Source organism: Doryrhamphus excisus, chromosome 4 (assembly GCF_030265055.1).
Source record: "Doryrhamphus excisus isolate RoL2022-K1 chromosome 4, RoL_Dexc_1.0, whole genome shotgun sequence".
NCBI lineage: Eukaryota > Metazoa > Chordata > Actinopteri > Syngnathiformes > Syngnathidae > Doryrhamphus > Doryrhamphus excisus.
The window spans coordinates 17,044,118-17,064,862 of NC_080469.1; the positions used below are offsets into that span (position 1 = coordinate 17,044,118).

General features: G+C 40.8%; 1 protein-coding gene across 2 annotated transcripts in view; it reads left to right on the plus strand.

Annotated features, from left to right (window-relative positions):
* Nucleotides 1-3,194: 3,194 nt before the first annotated feature.
* The window catches only part of efna5b (ephrin-A5b), a 94,094-nt gene continuing 76,543 nt past the window's right edge, over nt 3,195-20,745 (plus strand). For both annotated transcript variants that reach the window (XM_058069727.1, XM_058069728.1), the window contains exon 1: nt 3,195-3,926. In XM_058069727.1, coding sequence (XP_057925710.1) covers nt 3,802-3,926 — 125 coding nt within the window. In that variant the 5' untranslated portion in view covers nt 3,195-3,801. The remainder of the gene's footprint in view (nt 3,927-20,745) is intronic.

The window sequence follows — 20,745 nt, forward strand, 5'->3', positions numbered from 1 at the left end:
TAGACCCTCATCACCAGCATTGACCAGAATACATATGCTGGTATGCTGGTGCACCAGACCAGCAGGGACGTGTCTATTATGTTTGGTCTAGAAAAAAAAGTGCTTTGATGTATCACCAATATTCAAAGATAGTTATTTTTCCCTAGTACTGTTCCATCCTTTTTTTTGGATGAGAAGTAATCAGTGCAGCCCATTATGGCAGTGACAGCAGGTTAAGGAGGCGATGGGAGCAGGAGGGGGAGAAAAGCTGCTTCTATGCCAGAGAAAATGAAAGCAGCATGGGGTGTATGTGCTGCCCTCTAGTCAGTCAAATATGCTTGTTATCAACGTGTGTGTGTGTGTGTGTGTGTGTGAGAGAGACTGGACACAGCAGGAGTGGAATGTAGTCATAGCTGTAAAGTGGGTGTGAAAACAGCCATGTTCAATGACCTCCAGGATGACCTCTCCACCCCTCCTCCCCGATAGTTGATAGTGTCCTCTATATATGTGTGTGTGTTACCAAAATGCTTGAGGATAAAGTGTGTTTGTGACAATGTGTGTGTTATTATTGAAAGCATCAAGGGAATGTCCCCTGAGTTTACACAGGCCTAAGAAGAAGAGGTCAAGAGGATTATCGTAAAATATTAGCTGACCTTTGACCCCTATCCATTCTCCCTGTCCAACTCCTGCTCTCTTTGCAGGCGGTCGGCACCTGTCAGGCATATACACACAAAGGTCTTTCTTCCTCTTCTTGTCATCAAACTATGATACTAAATCTAATTACTCCTGCTTATAGGCTCTAGATCAGGGGTGGGCAAACTTTTTGACTCGCGGGCCGCATCGATTTAACAAAACGGGGGGGCAGACTATATATTTTACACGTAACAATCCACCTGGTATTATTGTATCTGTAAAAGTGTCATGCAATCTGCTATTATTATTAATTATTTTATATTTATATTTAAATATTTTATATTTAAATATTTTTATTTAAATATTTTCTATTTAAATATTTTATATTTAAATATTTTATATTTAAATATTTTTAAATTTATTATTATTATTATCATCATTATGCTTGTGTCCCTTTTTTCAGGAGCACTTTGTAAACAACAGACCACATCAAATAACAAAATTGATAAAACCATCAAAAGGTTGGCTCAAGCCATGATGCCAGTTCGTATGTTGAGTTTAAATGAAATACTTTGGAAAGAATGGACGGGCCGTATTCAAACACTTGGCGGGCCGGATGTGGCCCCCGGGCCGTAGTTTGCCCACCCCTGCTCTAGATAGTCAACTATTTTACATTAATCTGAGGACTAAAAGTGTGCTGTCGAAGATCTAACCTTGATTCTGGATTTTGGCAGTATAAAAGTGCTTTCAGTAAGCCTGATTTGTGTGTCTGTAGCTTTAATGCTAATGAGTTGTGCTTTGTGTGTAGCTCCAAGAAGCTTGAATGTGTACTTTATCCACTTCTCCACTTCACATCACACACCATTTTCACGATTCTCTATTGCGGCGATTCTCCAAACATCTCTGTGTGGAGTTTGCCTGTTCTCCCCATGCATGCGTGGGTTTTCCCCGGGTACTCCGGTTTCCTCCCACATTCCAAAAACATGCTAGGTTAATTGGCGACTCCAAATTGTCCATAGGTATGAATGTGAGTGTGAATGGTTGTTTGTCTTTATATGTGTGTGAGTGTGAATGGATAGGCTAGAGCGGATTGATTAGTTTTATTGATTTATTGACTTACTATAAGGAAGGCACACTATAAACCTTGCAATCCTACCTCCACTTGATGCTCCCAGCGTCACTCATTATCTATGATAATGAGACGTGAGGCATTTTTATCAGTTCAACATCTGCCACAGTCCAAGCAGTCAAAACAGAAGCTGTAATAATTCTTCATAAAATTTTGTCAGGTCAAAACATGATTGCTGCACATTTTGAAAACATTTTTTAAACCAAAGTGAAGTATTGAACTCTTTTTAGTTATCATCTAAAAGAGCAACCTGTATTAACATAAATAAGAACTCCAAAGGAGTCAGTGCCATGAACTATCCATGAACCTCCCCACACATCACTGTTTACAATGTAGCCATTAACATAGCTGTCCTCTGTGAAGTGGTAAAGTTAGCAGAAAAAGTTATATAGTATATCCATGTATCCATAAGAATTCATGTTGTTTGTAACCCTCCTCGACTTAGGCCTGCTCCTTGTTTCCTCAAAGTTTAATAAATTCCACTTGTGAGCGCTGGTCTTGATTTAGGTCGATGACAGATGCAGACTCAAACTTGGATTGGGTCCTGGCTGAGTCAGCGATCCCAGCTGGTTGCCACTGCGGGGCGTTTGGTCGCTGGAGCACTGCCCTGAAAAACCTCCCACCCCAGCTCACACACAAACACACACATTCACATTTACGTTCCAACCACGCAATGACATTATTTACGATATGTTGATTTAGTTTAATTTTACTGTGCAGTCATAAAGAACATGAAATATTTACAGTGTAGATGAATTGCATGTGGCCTTTTAGTTATGTGTGTGATAATTGCACCAGTTTTTGCATGAAGTCAATTATGTGACATGTATAGAAGGAATATGACACTGTTAAAAATAGTAGAATATACTCACTGGCTAGCACAGCTAAACACAGCAAAACACAGCTAATAACATCCAACACAATAGCTGCCTTTACATAGGTAATAAGACAGTCATTACAGACAGTCTGTAATGATGGGAATTTTTGGAAATTGTTATCCTAAATCGGTTGACGAATGCAGAAAAAGCAGGAATTTTTATTCAATTTCAAGGCAGAAAATATTCAGAGAATATTCAGGAAGCTTTGGGAAAACCAGACATTGTTGTCATGTTAAAAAAGATAGCCACCATGTACTGCATGAGATGAACATTTTGATGTTCAATCAAGTGAAAAAAGAGGAAGTAGATCGAGTCAATAATAATAAAAACATTTGGTGCACAACAACATGCGGCTGTTCTCAAGCATTCCCACAATTATGGGAAACTGTATTGTACCTCTCTGTAATTGAATTAGGCTTTGAGCGGTTGGGAGGGGACGAGAGGAAGAGGGCAGGGCTAGTGTGAGAGAAGCAAGGAAGTAGGCGTGTTTTCGTTGAGTCGGGGCTCCTCCCAATGTAATGAAACCCAGCCAATGGTAGCTTGCTAGAGAAAAGTCATTCTCTCAGTCGGCGTCTGGAGCTACTTGCCCGTCATCGCTCTCTCCGGAGGCTCCTCAACACACATTCATAGATACACACACACGCACACTCTTACATATTTAACACGAAGAAGAAGAAGAAGCCTATGTGACGCATTTATTTGCTTTTTGAAATGGCTCATCGCACATGAGGAGGACACGGCGGGATGTGGACATAAACAAGTGTCTCCTCCGAGACGAGAGGACACCACGCTTATTCTTGCTTCCCATTGTGGATTGATTACCTTCTCTCCTCCAAGTGACTATGGCTTTAAAAAGTTCTGTGGATTTCTGACGCGGCGTCACTGGACCATCCCTCTCCTGTGGTCTTTTTTTTGTGCGTGTGTGACTGACTTGTCCCCCCCTTTAGCACCCAAGGGTGCTCTCGTCATTCACCTTGTTGACGCACCCCTGCAGATCCACACAAGAAGGGGAGGGGGACATCATATATCCCAGCTCGGAAGGGGACACACGTCACATTTGGACCGGTCAGAACCGAGCAGCGCTTTGATTTGAATGAGACGCTTCACCTGCTGCAGCCAAGCGAGTCCGCACTACCAAGAAAAAGAAGAAGGGGGAATACGTCGTCAACTTTTGCTGTAGTGATGCTGCAAGTGGAAATGATTCTCGTCGTCTGCCTGGTGCTGTGGATGTGTGTTTTTAGCCAGGAGCCCAGTTCCAAAGTGGTGGCAGACCGCTACGCCGTCTTCTGGAACCGGACCAACGCCAAGTAAGTACGCCGTCTCCGAGCCTCCCGAGCCGGCCTCGCTCCAGCGCTGTGCACCGGTGGGGCTCCAGGGTGGGACCGGGTGTGTTTGTCACCGCAACGTGGCAACACTTTATGCAGGTAGATGTTGTTTCGTGGAGGATATGAACATTCCAACTCAGGCTGGCGTGTATTTTGGCATTTGTGCATGAGGAGTAGTACGGTACCGGGGCAGGGCAGCAGGGTTTATTCACTGGGAATTATTAACTACTGGTAGTACTAACTGTTAGTTATAAATACATACCTACAATAATCCTTAACCTCATTTTTAATTTATGACAGAAGCAACCTTGAACTATGTTCATATATCCACAAATTATAAATGTCCAAATGACAAAACAATTATAAAAAGTCCTGCTAATTCTTGTTTGTGTTGTTCAAACTTTGCTTTTACTTTTAAAAGTCACAACTTTTAAAAATCATAAAACCTGACTTAAAAAATCTGTTGCCAAACATTTAATAATACATTTACATTTAATATTTTTTAAACAAAAACCTCTGAAAATGTTTTTTTTTTTAATACAAAATCTAACTTAAATTTTTTTTTCCAGCAATTAAACAGCATAAAAGTTCCTTAAACAAAACGACAAATCCACTAGCTTTACCCTATAAGTATTTTAATACAAACCTACATTAAAAATGTGTAGGATTTTACCTTCTGGTGACATATTCATGCATGCATGTATTGCTGTCGCTGCTCATAGTTAGCTCTGAAGTCTCACCGTTTCTTTGTTTGGAGTTGTAGAACAAGACTAAGTGTTCATATTTGGCATTTTTTGTCAAGAAGTTTGCTATGCGCGAACCATTGGCAACTTTCTATTACATCCTGCCGTGTTGCAAACATATTAGTCAGGCGTTTCCCCTCGTTTCTTTGGTCCGACTAAGCAGCTTTGTCTCAAGTCTATACTCTTCCATTAAAAAGCTTTTTCACTCAAGTTATCAATGGACAAATGTCATACAATTTACCGCATATTCCACTTGAAGTTCACAGATTTCTCCTAGCAGTTAGTGTTGATGTGTTGATTGATATCCTTAAGTCTGACACTACTTATTTATTTTAGCCTTCCCCGCCAACATAATTTTTGACCTCGATTCCCCCTGTTGACAGACATCCTTTCGCTGGACTGTATTTTGTTTTCGCCTCCTTTCTTCACATATAGAAAGAGTTTTGCCTGGACTGGACGCTGGGTTCACTTGATTTTTTCCAGATGTGCTGACAGGTTTTCCCACTTTGGGCTCATAAGGAGAAATTGAAGCAAAAGGCGCTAATGTTGGGAGAATGGTGGGGATACGAGACCCAAGCCCGGTTGGTGTTGTGCTTCTTCTTTAGACTTACAGTGAAGTAGCCTCAGGACAGGAAACAGGTTTTTTTTTGGAGGTTGCTGTGTGGCTAATACCAGTCGGTCCATATACAATGCAGTTTGTTTGACTCTCGTCCCCTGAAGGTATTTGTAACAGCTTCCTGACCAAACTTGTCTGATTGACAAACACAGAGACCCCCACTACTGAGAGGCTTGAATTATTTCTCTTAATTTATTATTTAACATGTGAAATGCAGGAGGTGAATAAACTATCAGGAATTGCTGAGACATCCTACTGCTCTTCGTGCAAACATGTGATGCACCTCAATATAACTTGTTAAGCACGTCTGAAACAAGTCCAATCAAACCACGCAGGTTGTCTTAAATGAAGCGGCAGGTGAGTTAAAAAAAAAAAAAGAAAAAAAAAGTTGACATCATTTTTAGAGTTACTCTCGCGAAGAAAGCCATCCATTTTTCCACCCGACAAAACCTCATAGTCTCTCCCGGCTGGAAAATGACTAGGTTGGGGGAATTAATCACTCCAAATGTGTTTGGTTTGTCTGAAAATCTCTTTGCTTTTTGATTTATTGTGCCCAAGTTGGACGTATCCCGTTCTTCATGTGTCACATAAACGCTCCAACTTCATCACCAGAGAGAAATCTGTGCAATTTTTATACATTCATACTCCCAATGCGACCACTCGTACTTTTTATGATGTGGAAATACAAAGATTCATTAGATGTACTGTATCATTGTAGACTTTAACAACTTATACATCTTTTATTTATTACTTATTTGTCACTTTCGCAGTGTTTCTGTACATTTTTATATTTTTTTAGTTCTTTACCATTAGAATACCAAAACTGGACTCAAAGCATTAACCCAAGTTTAAATGCCTTTGGACATTCAGTAATGGTGTCTAAGGGGATTTCCTAGTTGGCTTCAATTTGTCTTTGTCTCCGAATCCCGCCACGAGAACCGTTTTTACTGATTCATTTCTTGATCCACATGTATTCCGTCTTCGGGCCAGAGAGTAGAAGTCTTAATGCATGTCTCAGCTTGAAATGTCTTCGAAATAAAGGGACATTTCTCTCAGGCAGCGTCTGCCCTCTGCGATGCAGCCGGCTGCCTTTGCTTGTGAGTATTTATTCTAATGAGAGGACAGACTACTGCCCTTTCTTCTCCCGACGTGTCCCTCCTAAGCCTTCCTCCCTTGTCGCCCCCTTTCTCCTGCTCTGTGTCTCCTTGTCCAGTACTGGAATATGAATGAATACAATTAGATATTTCAGGAGTCTCTCTGCACTTGACGGTGAATTCTCTGAGGTCAGGACGACTCAGAGAGGGCACAGGGCGAAGAAGCAAAAAGTTTGCCGTTCTCCTTGACGGTTTTTATTTACAGCAGTGAGTGTGGATTACTCAAGGTGATAGCTGAGTTATGTTCTTGTATTTTACTGCACAATTGCCAGTTGTTGAAAAGTTGTTCCGGGACTTGCCGCTTAAGTGTAGTACTGTGGTGGAAATGAATGAAATGAAGAAATGCGTGAATCTCCAATGTTTGTTTCTTGTGTTTTTTGCCATGGCCGAGACTTTTTGTTTTTTGTGGTCACACGGGTCACATTGAAATTTGTTGTGTCTAAAATTCTACTGTGCGGCTCTTTCTTAAATTTTGAAAAAGTTATGGCATTTTTTTGTGATGCAGTCATTGTCAAATGCAGTGCGACTACAGTGCTTTCAATTCGCGATGGTAATAGTAATTGATTATTAATTGTTTGTGCCTTGACAAAATGTACTGCGCCATGTACATCTCCACAAAAAACAGTAAATATTTTATTATACGTGCAGTCAATGCTCCTTGCATAGTATTTTGTCACAAAGATTTTTACCATTTCTGTAAAAACATTTTATAAAATGATTGCCCATGTTATTGCATTTTCTGACAAGGAGTCGAAAAAAATTCAGACCTCCCCCCCATAATACAAATTCAAAATTAGCAAATTAAGTGTGTCCACCACCAGCTGCTGATTCTGGAAAAACAAAAAAAGTCCTTCCAAAAATCCACACCCGAAAAATCAATGCAAAATAAGAATTTTGGTGTAAAATAACAAAGAAAAACAAACAAACTAAAACGCTCAACAAACAAGGTTGCGGTTCATTACAAACTGCAAAACCTAAATTAATGGCGTAAAAACATTTCTTTTGAATTCTGAATTTATTGAAAATAAACCGTTAAAAAAGTCAAAATTGGTCTTAATTTTTTATGAATTTCTGTCATTTTTAGCATGTATCATTCAGAACAACCAAGTGCATAGATGCTAATTACGCACTAGATGGTGGTAATGTGCATTATCAAAAAATCCAGGGAAATAAAACACGTCCATGAATTTACACAGTGACTGGTAAATTCAATCTCCAGCCAAAATTGAAAGGTTAGTTAATGTGAGGTTGCGTAAAAATTCCGATTGCGTATTGTACATGTACATTATATATTATCTAAAAAAAATAGAGAATTGTGTCTATTGTGGATGTCCACAACCATACTACTGTAGTTTCCAAGTGTAGTTTTACAGTTTTCTCCCTTTGAATGTGTTGTCTGAGTGGGCCATAGATAGATTTTCATGGCTTAAATAAGTAAGGTTTTGACTAGGCTAATCTCTCTGTCCTGTGCCTTTTTCCCCCTCAAATTTCAACTCTCTTCACTGCACTCGCCATCTGAGGACTGATTAGTTCTCACTAATGACCCCCTGCCCAGTCAGTCTTTTCTTTGGCTTGCGGGACCAGCAGCCACCAGCGGCGGTGTTGAGTAGCGAGGTCCAAAAGTGGAGGCGACACGGCAAGCGACTCGGGAGGAGGCGGAAAAACAAAGGCTGTGTTTGTCGGGAGACATTATGTAAATTTGAAATATATATTTATATTTATAATCAAGGTGTTGGGTTTTCTCCACAGACCTTTACTGCATATATGCACTTTATATTAGGTTGTGTTTTTCCCTATTAAACAAGAAAACGCGACAGGCAGGCGGCAGTCAATGTACTCAGCAGAGCAGCTGCTTTCGGGGTGTGCGGCAGCCACGGAGACTTTTGGCCGTGACCCTCGTGGAGCCGCTTCACTGCACACTGAAGAAATGCTGGTCCGACGCTAGTCTGGGATGTGTAATCCTGCTCATGTAAAGGAAATTTACTATGAAATATAACAGTATAACAGTTCCTCTGAGGTTCTATCTGTTCTTAGGATTGCATGACTGGGTCGGATTAAATACTCTTGCATGCTGTTAATGGCCCATGGGTCGCTGCTTGCCCACCCTTAATTGGAGTAAATTGCATAATCTCGATAGTTTTCTCACATTTTGTTCCTCTCATTTAGCCGAATATGGTACGGATTGTAATATGATGCAGTGCAGTTGTACGCTCTTTGCAAACTCCATCCACAATAACTTTATACTGTATTGTTAAATTTAATCCAACTGAACATTTGTCGGATTTTATGAACAAACAAACAGAATATTTTGGTGCAGGATTCATTTTTACATTTAGCTTAATTTCTTTGCAAATAGTACATAAATTTTAACTCATTCAATACCAAACACAGATTTATGCTTGGGTTGGGCGATATTTTATATGTACCGGTATAGTGGTATAGATTCTTCCAATGATGAGAAAATGACTTATAACAGTATAAATGATAAAAAGGCAAATGCTGACATCCCATTTGAAAAGTTAGACAGTTTTTTGTAGCACTCTATTGAATTTATTATTTTTGTAAGTTTTATATTGTGATGCATCCTAAAAATATTGTAATATATGATAAGATCCATATTACCCAACCCTAATTCATACATTTTTATAATCCCGACCACCCGATCCCAACAACGTATTTCATACGTCTTTTACGTTTTGTTAGCGCGAGAGGCAAAAAGAGGTGATGATGCACCTCTCCAATAATGCATTTCACTTCAGAGCACTTTTAAACCATACAAATGGCCACAAGGTGGCAGAAGTGCATTTACTAACAGCTCAAGGGGGATCATGTTAATGGGTAAATCACATCTTACAGGAAGTAGGAAGTGAGAGAGTGAAATGTGAAAATTGTAAATAGTTCATGGTGTTATATTTATTTCTTTGTTATTTTTATTTGTTGTGTTGTTTATGTTAAACTAAAAAATGTTTGCGTCAAAGTGAAAGTTATGCTTGAGAGTGGCAGAATTTGGGCAGAGGCTACGGAGCAGAAAACTCAAATAACGGTGCTGCGGAGCATGCAAGCAGTGAAGTTAAACGGAAAGTTGCACCAGCGTCGTAAAATTAACAGTAGCTCTCATAAGAAAGAAGTTGGAGATCCCTATCATAACGTTTTACTTAGTTTTTATTCACATTTTATTAGAAATGTCAAGGCATATCTTTTTAATGCATGATGCATATTGATTTTTCTATTAAAATGCTAAAAACGAAACAAAAATTAAACAAATATTTTTGTTTCATCCTGTCAGCATATCGAGATACTATCGTTACCACGAGCCATATATCGGTAATTGTATCACATCATGAAGTATGCTTAATCTTAATACATGGATTAATATATGAAGGTGTACAATTCATTAGATTGTGCAGGTGTACCTAATATTGTGTCTGGTGAGTGTCTACACTTCCCTCACACAATTTGGCTGGATTTTTCCATTTTTAAGAGCCCTTTTCACTGGGGTGGGATGTCATATTAAATGGAAAAATATGGATGACATTTAATGGCAGGCAGTCTCGTTTCACTTGTATGTACGCCCCTTCATCCCTCCCGCGTTGACTGGGTCCCAGATCTTAATGCCCCGGTTTTTGTTTTCACAGTAATCGCTCCAAGGTCAGATGGAGTGCTGAAACGCTGTTATCAGCGGAGCAATCTATCTTGCATTGAAGCCTTTGTAAAGAACTTGGAAACATTGCGTGGTATTAAGCCACTTATGCTGCACCTTCATGGCTTTCTTGTCCAGGGCAAAGATTAATATTTTACTTAGCGTACATTTGCGTCTTGATGGGTGAATGTCAATGTTGGGCAGAGTATTTTCCTATGTTGCTGCTTTGGGTGATGGCCCTTCAAAAGTGTCATAAGTGTAGATTTCCCACACATAGACTGTATTATCTATCTAGGTTGTTTTTTGTTTTGTTCTTTTTTATTGTTCTCAACATAAAAAAAAACTGTCACTCTTATTGTACAGTAGAGTCCTTGTCCAATGGCTGCAAATGGCGCTAGCGTGTTGTTGCGGGGGCTCAGTAAGATGGAGGCCCACAAGCAGCTGTTCCTGCAGTAACGCTTGGTTGAGCTATCACCCCTGACCAGAGAGCGGTGCTGCTGAGGGAGCCTCTTTGGGACCTCTAATCTCACCCACCCTCTCTTGTCAGTTTTTTGCATTTTTAAATGACTTTGCTTGATTTTAACCAGCTATTTCTGCTATGACTGATTTGACCATGTTAAATTCATTTACTGCCCGAGTTTTATTGGATTTACAGGAACCACACCCGCGTGTAGAAGCTGAAACGACTAATGGAGTCCAATTTTATTTTATTTTTTACTTTCTGTCACCGTTCAGCTGGAAAATGTGAGTGAAGCAAGTGAGATTGACATTTTTTCTAAACCGGACTTATTTTCCGCAGATAATTCTGGTCATGGTTGGCTGCGCTCGGACCTTCTCCACCATTTCCCTTATTTAACTGCGGTGGTGTAGTGACTGGATGTTTTTCTAGCTGGGCTGCAGTGTGGAGAATGGATCCCAGAAGGGAACACATCCCCAGCTTGTGAATAAAGAGCTAATTGATGGGTTTGAGCCGGGTTGTAAATGATTCGTGTGCTTATTCGTCTTTACAGGCTGGGAAACAGTCGGACGGCACGTTTATGGGGTCCTTTTTGGAATTGCAACAGCATCTATAGCGCTTCGCATTTGGGATTATTTCACTTACCTTAAGATAACACACTTTCAGTTTGTCTGCACTGGCATTAACTATGAAAACACATTGACACACTTCAGAGTGAAACAGGAATTTGCATGAAATTGACATTCGCTGACTGTTGCAATTGATCAAATATTGCCTGAATTTGATTGATGATGAATTGTGTGTTGAAGCAATTGAGGCAAACTTAATTGGAATACTTGCTGCAACCAGAAGAGGTGCTTTTGTTACTGTTTCAACAGGCACAGAAACAGGGGTTCAGAACATTCTCATGGTTCATTAAAATTATGATTTATCAAGTATCCATCCCTGCTGGATAAAACTTGCAAATTAAAACTGAATTCAAGAAAAACAATCCAATCCAATCCAATCCACTTTATTTATATAGCACATTTTATAAACAGAGTTTCCAAAGTGCTGCACAGACGAGTAAAAATAAAAAGTAATAATCCAAAACTAAAAGAGCATTTAAGAAATAAAATAATAAAATAGATATTAAAATATTAAAAACAAGAAACAAAGCAATAAAAGTATAAAAAAATAGAACCAATTACAATAAAAACAAAGAACTAAAAGACACAGGACCATACGACTCACTCTGAGTTAAAAGCCAGAGAATAAAAGTGGGTTTTAAGACGAGACTTAAAGCAACAACACGGCAACCCAGACAATCAAAATGTTGTTATTTTGTTATCTTTCCTAATAACAAAATGCTAATAAATTCAGGTTGATTATTGTGTTTTTTTTAATTAAGCTAAAATATGTACATTTTCTACTACTTATTTTCATAGAAAGACAAAAGCTAGCCAATAAGTTTGCTGCATTTGCTTGCTTGAGCACAAAAAAAAAGCCAACGTTGCCCCCCTTCCCCACCCCACCACACACACACACACACACACACACACACACGCTCACCATCGTCACCAATGCTGGGCTGTTCCGCTGAAAGGCGGTCATTGTTCCTCTCCCCCTGTCCACTTTACATGGGCTGAAAGTAATGCATGCACTTTAAATAGAGGCTGAAAAGGGGAGCGAAGGCAGGGGAGCGAGGGAGAGCGGGGTGAATGGTGAAGGGAAACTGAGAGCTTGGAGTGCACTTTTTGGACTGGGAGTAAAAAAAAAAAACTAACAAGAAAACGGGAGTAAAGTCAGTGCCAGACATGAGGGGGAGATGCTTGTAGTAGCTGGGGGTGAGGAGGACAGCTTGAATGGAGAGGAGGGTGGGATTGGGATGGGGGGGGGGGGTATCTCCCCTCATTTGCAATCAGCCGTGTCCATCCTCCCTCAGCTTCCATCCTTGTTTGTCCTTGGTGAGATTTAAAGATGCATGTGGATGGTCGGCTCCCTTGAGGTTGGTTGTGGTGGTCCCTCGGGGGTGGAGACTCCGGTTCCTCACCCAGTGGAGGTGTCGCCTTTGTGGTTAGTGACCCTGGGGTTATTTTCTGCAGAGACAGGATTAAGCCTCCTCAGGTTCAGACCGCTAGCTTTGTTTTCTCTTCACAGCCTTATGTTTATTTGGAATGGGGGGGGTGATAGTTGCATCTTGGGCTGTAGCCACTGTGACACATTGCATTGTGTGCCCTTGCCTCCAAAACGCATATTTCACAGCGTGGGTAATGTAGCGCTTTAATAGATGGGCTCAGTGCCCAAATGCTGTAAATTCAAATATATCATCTGGCAAGACAGAGTGGACTGTTTTTTTGTCATTGTAATGAATAATGTGACTAATTATGCATGGTTGTAATTTAAACCATGGCTATCTCATTGGGAATCTTTTTGTATTTTTCATTCATTCATTTTCTATCGCTTATCCTCACGAGGGTCGCGGGGGTGCTGGAGCCTATCCCAGCTGTCTTCGGGCGAGAGGCGATGTACACCCTGGACTGGTCGCCAGCCAATCACAGGGCACATATAGACAAACAACCATTCACACTCACATTCATACCTATGGACAATTTGGAGTCGCCAATTAACTTGGCATGTTTTTGGAGTGTGGGAGGAAACCAGAGTACCTGAAGAAAACCCACGCATGCACGGGGAGAACATGCAAACTCCACACAGAGATGGCATAATAATATATAAAATATCCAAAATAATATATATATATATATATATATATATATATATATATATATATATATATATATATATATATATATATATATATATATATATATATATATATATATATATATATATATATATATATATATATATATATATATATATATATATATATATATATATATATATATATATATATATATATATATATATATATATATATATATATATATATATATATATATATATATATATATATGTGTGTGTGTGTGTGTGTGTATGTTGTCGGGTAGCACGACCACAGTACCAACAGTACCCCGTGTTATTATTATCATTCATTCATTAATTTTCTACTGCTTTTTCCTCACGAGGGTCGCGGGGGGTGCTGGAGCCTATCCCAGCTAATGATGACTATTGCTATCGTCATCATCAGAGGTAAACGATTATAAAACAATAAAAGGCTGTTATTGGCGATCAAGTCTGGTGCGTGTTACGAGTGACAAATGAAATGTACTATGTAGATTAGTCAGCAATATCTACCTTAATTTGTGTACAACATCCCACTAAATCCTTGATCAGGTCAATGTGTGTTGTCATGACCCCCAGTTTGTTTTAACAAAACAGCAGGAACACACCAACTCTTTTCCATGGTAGCGCAATTTTTGACCCAATTCTCTCTGCACACACTCCTTTTCATACGACAGCGTCTTGATGAAGTTTTGTGAAGCTGTGTTTGTATGTCGTGCGTGCACTTGTGGTGATCGTGCACGAAAATGACCAAACCGCACAACATGTGATAAATCCCATTTCAACCCTCCCGTCCTGAGTCCTGGTATGACTGGTCGGGCTTGTTCTGAACATCACCTCCGCATAACCAAATATGACAGCTCCATGAACACAGACCAACAAGCACACACACACACACACACACACACACACACACACACACAGCTGTGGCTTGTGAGACATACTTCATTATTTCAAGTGATGTGTTGAAGTTGCATGAGCCTCTTGCGTTGTTTTTGTTTGTTTCTACTGCTTATTTTCTTGGTGTGAATCAGTGAGCATGGAGCTGGAGAGTACAGCAGCCTTTGAACTGTGCCCTATCCCATGACTGCAGCCTGGGGTATTAACCTAGAGCCACTGAGAGGCTTAAAAAGCCATCAGCTCATTGTCCTGAGACACACTAAAAAACCCTTCCTCTAAAATCCCTCCCCATCATTCTCTTTACCTCCTTCCTTCTTTTCTTAAGAATGCCTGGAGCTGGCCTCTGCTCGTATTCATATTCATCAGTTTTAAGGGTCTAATGAGATAAGTGAGACTTAAGGGGAGTCCCCAAAGTGGCCTAAGCCCTCCAGATAAACAGATGTGGTGAGTGCTGCTGCCTATGGCTACATCCTTGGATGTGTGTGTCTTCAACACACTCACACTCTTACACACACAAGCTTGCCATTGTGATTTCCGACCAACTTTCTACCGGAGAACTTTCTAGTCACAAGAGGAGCAGGATCAAGACAAAATGATCTTCAGGTCAGTTGTGTAGTCCACCCCCTGCGGCCTCATGTGGCAATGTCTCATCAATGAAACATTACTATGCCTAGTGACCAGGATACTACATACGTAAGACTTGTCTTTGAATATTTTTGGACTTTAATTCATTCATTAATTTTCTATCGCTTATCCTCACGAGGGTCGCGGGGGTGCTGGAGCCTATCCCAGATGTCTTCGGGCGAGAGGTGGCGTACACCCTGGACTGGTCGCCAGCCAATTACAGACCAGTCCAGGGTGTACCCCGTCTCTCGCCCAAAGACAGCTGGGTTAGGCTCCAGCACCCCTGTGACCCTCGTGAGGATAAGCGGCAGAAAATGAATATTAAATGAATATTTAGTACATTTTCTAACTCTATAGGAACCGAAAATCTAATTCATTTTGCCTTAAACATACAGTATCTGAAGTTAGCATAGGGGCGTTAAAAAATGTAAATCCACCTGCTCATTTTCTACTGCTCATCCTGTTGAGGGTCATGGAGCAGTGGGCCTCTTCTAGCTGACTTAGTGAGAAAGGCGGACTACACCCTGGACTGGTTGACAGTCAACGACGACCCACATATAGAGGCAGACAGGCATTCACACTGTCACTCAGCAGGAACTGAACCCACAACCAAACCACTAAAAGTCTGGAAAACAAAAGTTTTTCTTTATTTTTGCCTGCCTCACACTTTGAGGTTCTGTTACTATAACAAGGAAGATTTGGAGATTAAAAATGCAAACCTACCACTAAGGATTGCTTGAAGACGATAAACATCCTTTGTCATGCGAGGTGAAGATTAAATATGGTTATAAATGTGCTTTGGTTGTGCTCTTAAAAGGCAGCCGTGCATATTTAACAGTTTGTCTTTCTGCTATACCCTAATCTTGCTCCTGTGGAATATAGGCCATTTGGCTTCCTCCCACTCTTTTGCTCCCAGTGCCATATTGCCCTTGCTCCTCCTGCTTTGAGGATTACCAACTCTTTAACTGGACTGTCCTTGTCATCGGCTCTGGTGGTCCTGCTGAGGTGACCCAGCATGGCCACTTGCCAAGCCTCTGTGTTGTGGCTGCAGCTTGCGACTTAAGACACACGGGTGACCACCTGCTGTTACGCACCCATTTTTTTGTCTGCCCTTTTTTTGTGAATATCAGACTTGTATTCTTGAAAGTAGAACTACTCAACATTTGTGCATAATGGAATGGAACCAGACACAAAGAAGTGTGAATATCAACATTTCTGTACGCATAAAATAGGCAGCATTAAAGTAAATAAGGACTATAACGTTCTTAGCCTAATTAAATAATCTATAATCTTTAACAATCTGCCCATATGAACAGAGTGTCTCTTACAGAAAAAAGCCTTTTGTGTTTTGATTACATATTGTTTTGTTTTGTTACCAGACATTTGTCGTGGAGCGGAAACATGAAAATATATTTTTTTTAATGCAAGTGTGCAGCAAAACTTATTTGGGGGCGAAAAAAAGCCACTGCAGCCTCCCAAGGGTTCCGTTTCACCCGCTTTTCTTTTCTTTGGGCCATCTGACATTCCAGTCGGGATTAAAGCATGGAATAGCAAATGGAAGCAAAAGTTGTGTGTTTTCTTTTTTTCCTTCTGTGATATTGAACAATTTTGGATAAATTGTTCACACTAAATATTATTTTCGTTATTTTAAATCAAATTATTTATTTTATTGTATCTTATTATTCTGTTTTATTTATTCATTCATTCATTCATTTTCTACTGCTTTTTCCTCACGAGGGTCGCGGGGGTGCTGGAGCCTATCCCAGCTGTCTTTGGGCAAGGGGCGGGGTACACCCGGGACTGGTCGCCAGCCAATCACAGGGCACATATAGACAAACAACCATTCACACTCACATTCATACCTATGGACAATTTGGAGTCGCCAATTAACCTATCATGTTTTTGGAATGTGGGAGGAAACCGGAGTACCCGGAGAAAACCCACGCATGCACAGGGAGAACATGCAAACTCCACACAGAGATGGCCGAGGGTGGGATTTAACTCGGGTCTCCTAGCTGTGAAGTCTGCGCGCTAACCACTCGACCGCCGTGTCATCAAAAATTAATTTTGATGACAAAAAGAAATGGCAGAATAAATTCCAAAAATATTAAACTTGAACTAGAAATTCCAATATTAGTTTTACTTCCAAAATTAGATTCATATTTTTAATTGGAAAGATAACACCTATTTATTACAGTAATTCCCCCTCTCCTAAAATATTTGTATTACCTTTTTGTGATCCAGCAGTGTGTAACTAATCAGTTATTTTCCTCTTGTTTCCTGTGAGAAAAATGTTTTCCCTCTCACGGCCATTATCATAATTTTATTTATTCATCTCCCCCGCACCTCTTTTAAAGTCCTGCACCTTTCTTTGTGCCTGGCCTCTGCTCAGGAACACCAAATAGGAAACAGCCACTGTACCTTTTCTGTGACAATTTGCAGATGTTTCAGTCATATTGTTCTTAATGAGGCGCAGAGCTGATGTTGTAATGTTATTAGCCCACGGGAGAGTAGATGCATCCTATTTGTTGTATTGGATTATAGAGGGCATGTTTGTCTTGAAGCGGGGCTGATGAAATATTCATCGCTGTTTGTGGTGTCTGAGAAGATGCATTTGCAAACCTTTGCACGCCATTGGCGAGGAATGAGGTCCAGGTAGACATGTTTTGAGCACAGAGGTTATGGCAGCTTGTCTGTTATTGTTTTTACATGTCAGGTTGGATGAAAACATGAAACCCAACTGTGGAATTCTTGGTAATATATTGACAAGAGTACGTCAGCAAGTCTGATGCAATGGAAGAAATCATGCTTGCAGTTTGGCGTAATATTGACTAAAGACGTTTTGTCTGCCTTAGACATCCAGAGAAATTTCATACATTAAACTTACATTTGCTGAGCAAAGCCATCTTTCCTGTATCACTAGTAAGATGAACAGGGCACGAAAGTGGTTGAATTATTCACACTCATAATCGGCCTTTATGTCCTGCCTAGAGCCGGGCCCCTCTGTTATTTTAGTGCATAATTGATAGTGCCCAGGAGTGGAAAAGTTAGAATAGCAGAAGTAATGCAAAGCGAAAGTTTAGTCAGGCAGCACAAGAAGGGAAAACGGGTGGGGTAGAGATGGAGGTGGGCCCCTATAGGACTTTTTACACCCAGCTTGTGTCGGCCTTTACGGGGCTTTAGCGTATGTAGCCCAGCCAGACGAGCAAAGACGGGGGGAGCTGGATAAAAAGGGGATAAGATGGGGATGAAAAGAGGTGGGAGGGAGACGGGAGATCCAAAATAACGAGGCCTGACGCTGAGCCGGCCTAGAATGTGGTCCGTTTTTCCCCCAAAAGTGGCTCTATAGGACACAGCTGTGTGTGAAAATAACATTTAAGCCCAGCTGAATTAGATCGTGATTGGAAAAGTTGGACGGGTTGTCTGCACAGTAGATGTGCAATGGAGTCGTGGACCCGCCCTGAAAATCTTCTGGTGTTGACATCAATAAAGAGCAACCTTGGTCTAAGAAGAGTCATTGCCCTTTTGTGCCAGAGCAAAGAGAAGAGAAGCAATGATAAATTGACTGTGGTGACCTCTTAAATGTAAGACAAAACCAAATAAAATACCTTACATTCATCCGTAACTTTCTGTCAAGATTGATATTGTTTGCTTTTAAAGAATATATTATAATTGCTGTAATTATAGCTGGATCATTTATTAACTTAAACCACAAATAGGACAAGGAGTTAATTGGAAGCAGGCAATAATTGGAGAGAGGCTGTTATTCCCGTAATTTGAACTCTCTTTATATACAATAAGGGTGTCCTGATACAACTTTTTCACTTCCGATATCGATACTGCAGCCTTGATTATCGACCAGTACCAATATTGAGACGGTATCAACACAAATCACACATACTTTTATTATTTATTTTGTAGCATGGAATGTTGGAAAAGGTTTGATCAAGTCTTAAAACAGAGAACATCAGTCCGTAAGAGTAGGTATGAGGAACTATTCACTCATTTACTTCTTTACGCATGTGGGGTATAGTTTTATCCACAAGGTAGTGGCAGCTAGGCATCATATAGCAATGTTCAAGGTGTTTAATGATAATAATGGAGCAATGTTGTACTGTATGTAAGGCTGTTATATGGTAATCTACATGTGTAGCCGCAGCTGCCCTGGGGTGTCCAATTGGCATCTACGGCCTCTTCTACCACTACCAAACATTCATTCACTTTCATAAAAGTGTGGGCGGCACTGCATGCAAGGTGGGTGACATGTCTTGCCCAGGAACACAACGGCAGTGACTGGTTGGAGGGAGCAAGGATCAAACCGCCACCCTAACTGAACAGCCAGCAACATACAGTAGCCAATGTTGCAACAGTGGTAAGGAACAAACTGCTCTGCCAGCATAAATACCAGTATGGAGTTAATATTGGTAAACAACAGTATGCAAAGTGTAACACACGTTTCACGCTGAGTACCGTGATGGACATTTTAAAACGCATGCAGAGGTAGATAAAGCCGATGGATACTGCATGATACATTCTTGTGGCGCTAAAAAAACGTCAACATTCTCCAGCCCTAATATTTTCCGTGACCCATGGTCGGGTTTCCCAATGCTTTGGTTAATTTTAGAACTATCACAAGTGAACGTCTCAGGTGAAGGTGTTAACACGACCCCAGGTGAAGTCTATTTAACACCTCTCCGACCTTCAACAAAGCCTGACTAACTGCCGCCGAGCCCTGCCTTTTGTGTTTCATAACAAAGCCTTTTAGCTTCTAATAACGCCATCGCACCGGCAACGCCGAGTAGAGAAACCCGAGATAGGGTCCACCACATCAGACAGTCGGCGGTGGGAACCGTTTAATCTGCTTCCTTGAAACTAAACCAACAACACAACAGGAGGTGGCAGGATCATGTTTGGCAAAGTGGCCTGCTTTGATGCGGGGATCGGATGGCGGGAAGTAGAACATCCGATGAATGCCACCCGTCTTTTACAGAGCATGAAAGTACATGTGGAGCATAATACAGGGAGTGTGCAGTATAATGCCCTCAGACAAACACTAACACCATCATATTATGGACCCTTTTATGAGCGTCTCCTGATTTTGCTGATTAAATCGGCTTTTGCGTCACTAATCGCCTGGAAAAATTATTTATTTGTTCAAGTGGGTGCGTTTTTCCAGCCTCGAAAACAAAGCCCCTCGATCGTGCGTCACAAACAAATAGAACTGACTGACAGACTTTTCAGTGCTTCATCTGCATTTTTAACACCAAGCATGCTGCTAAGCAAAAAATGCACAAGCAGATGGTGTTTACAAGCTAGAAGAAGAGGAAGGCTGAGAACCGTACTGTCTGATATCATTTATCCTGAACTGTATCCACCTATCACCATTACCTTATGCTCTATATATTCAATTAGTTGTATGTGTATTTATGATTTAAAGGGATAGTTAATTTTTTTTAGACATAGACAAGTTTGGACTTTGGAAGTTGTATGACATCAACGGTGACATTGTCCGGGGGGGCGACCGGGGTGGGTCGGCCGGGGACGGCGCCGCCGACTTAACCCCCCGCTGATCGCGTGCGTGCCCGCCGTGCCACCGCGCGCCTCGGGTCCGCGCCCTCGGCCTCTCGTGTGGGGTAGCGCCACCTTCCAGGTCAGATTTGACCGCCGCAAGTATCTTCTCAAAACAATATGCATTCAAAAGAGTCAAACATTTGCATCACAAAAATGACTCCTTGAAAAAAATTCAAACATGAGGCGCTCGTGTCTCAGCGCATCGTCATCCGCACATGTAAACACTGAGATGAGAGGAGAGAAAGTAATGGCAAGCGATGGAGAGGCCAACATCGTCATTCAAGAGAATTTGGCCTTGAAAATGCCTCTTGTTTGCAAATATACATTTAAAAGTATTTACGCAGCTACAACTTGAAAAACATATTTTTA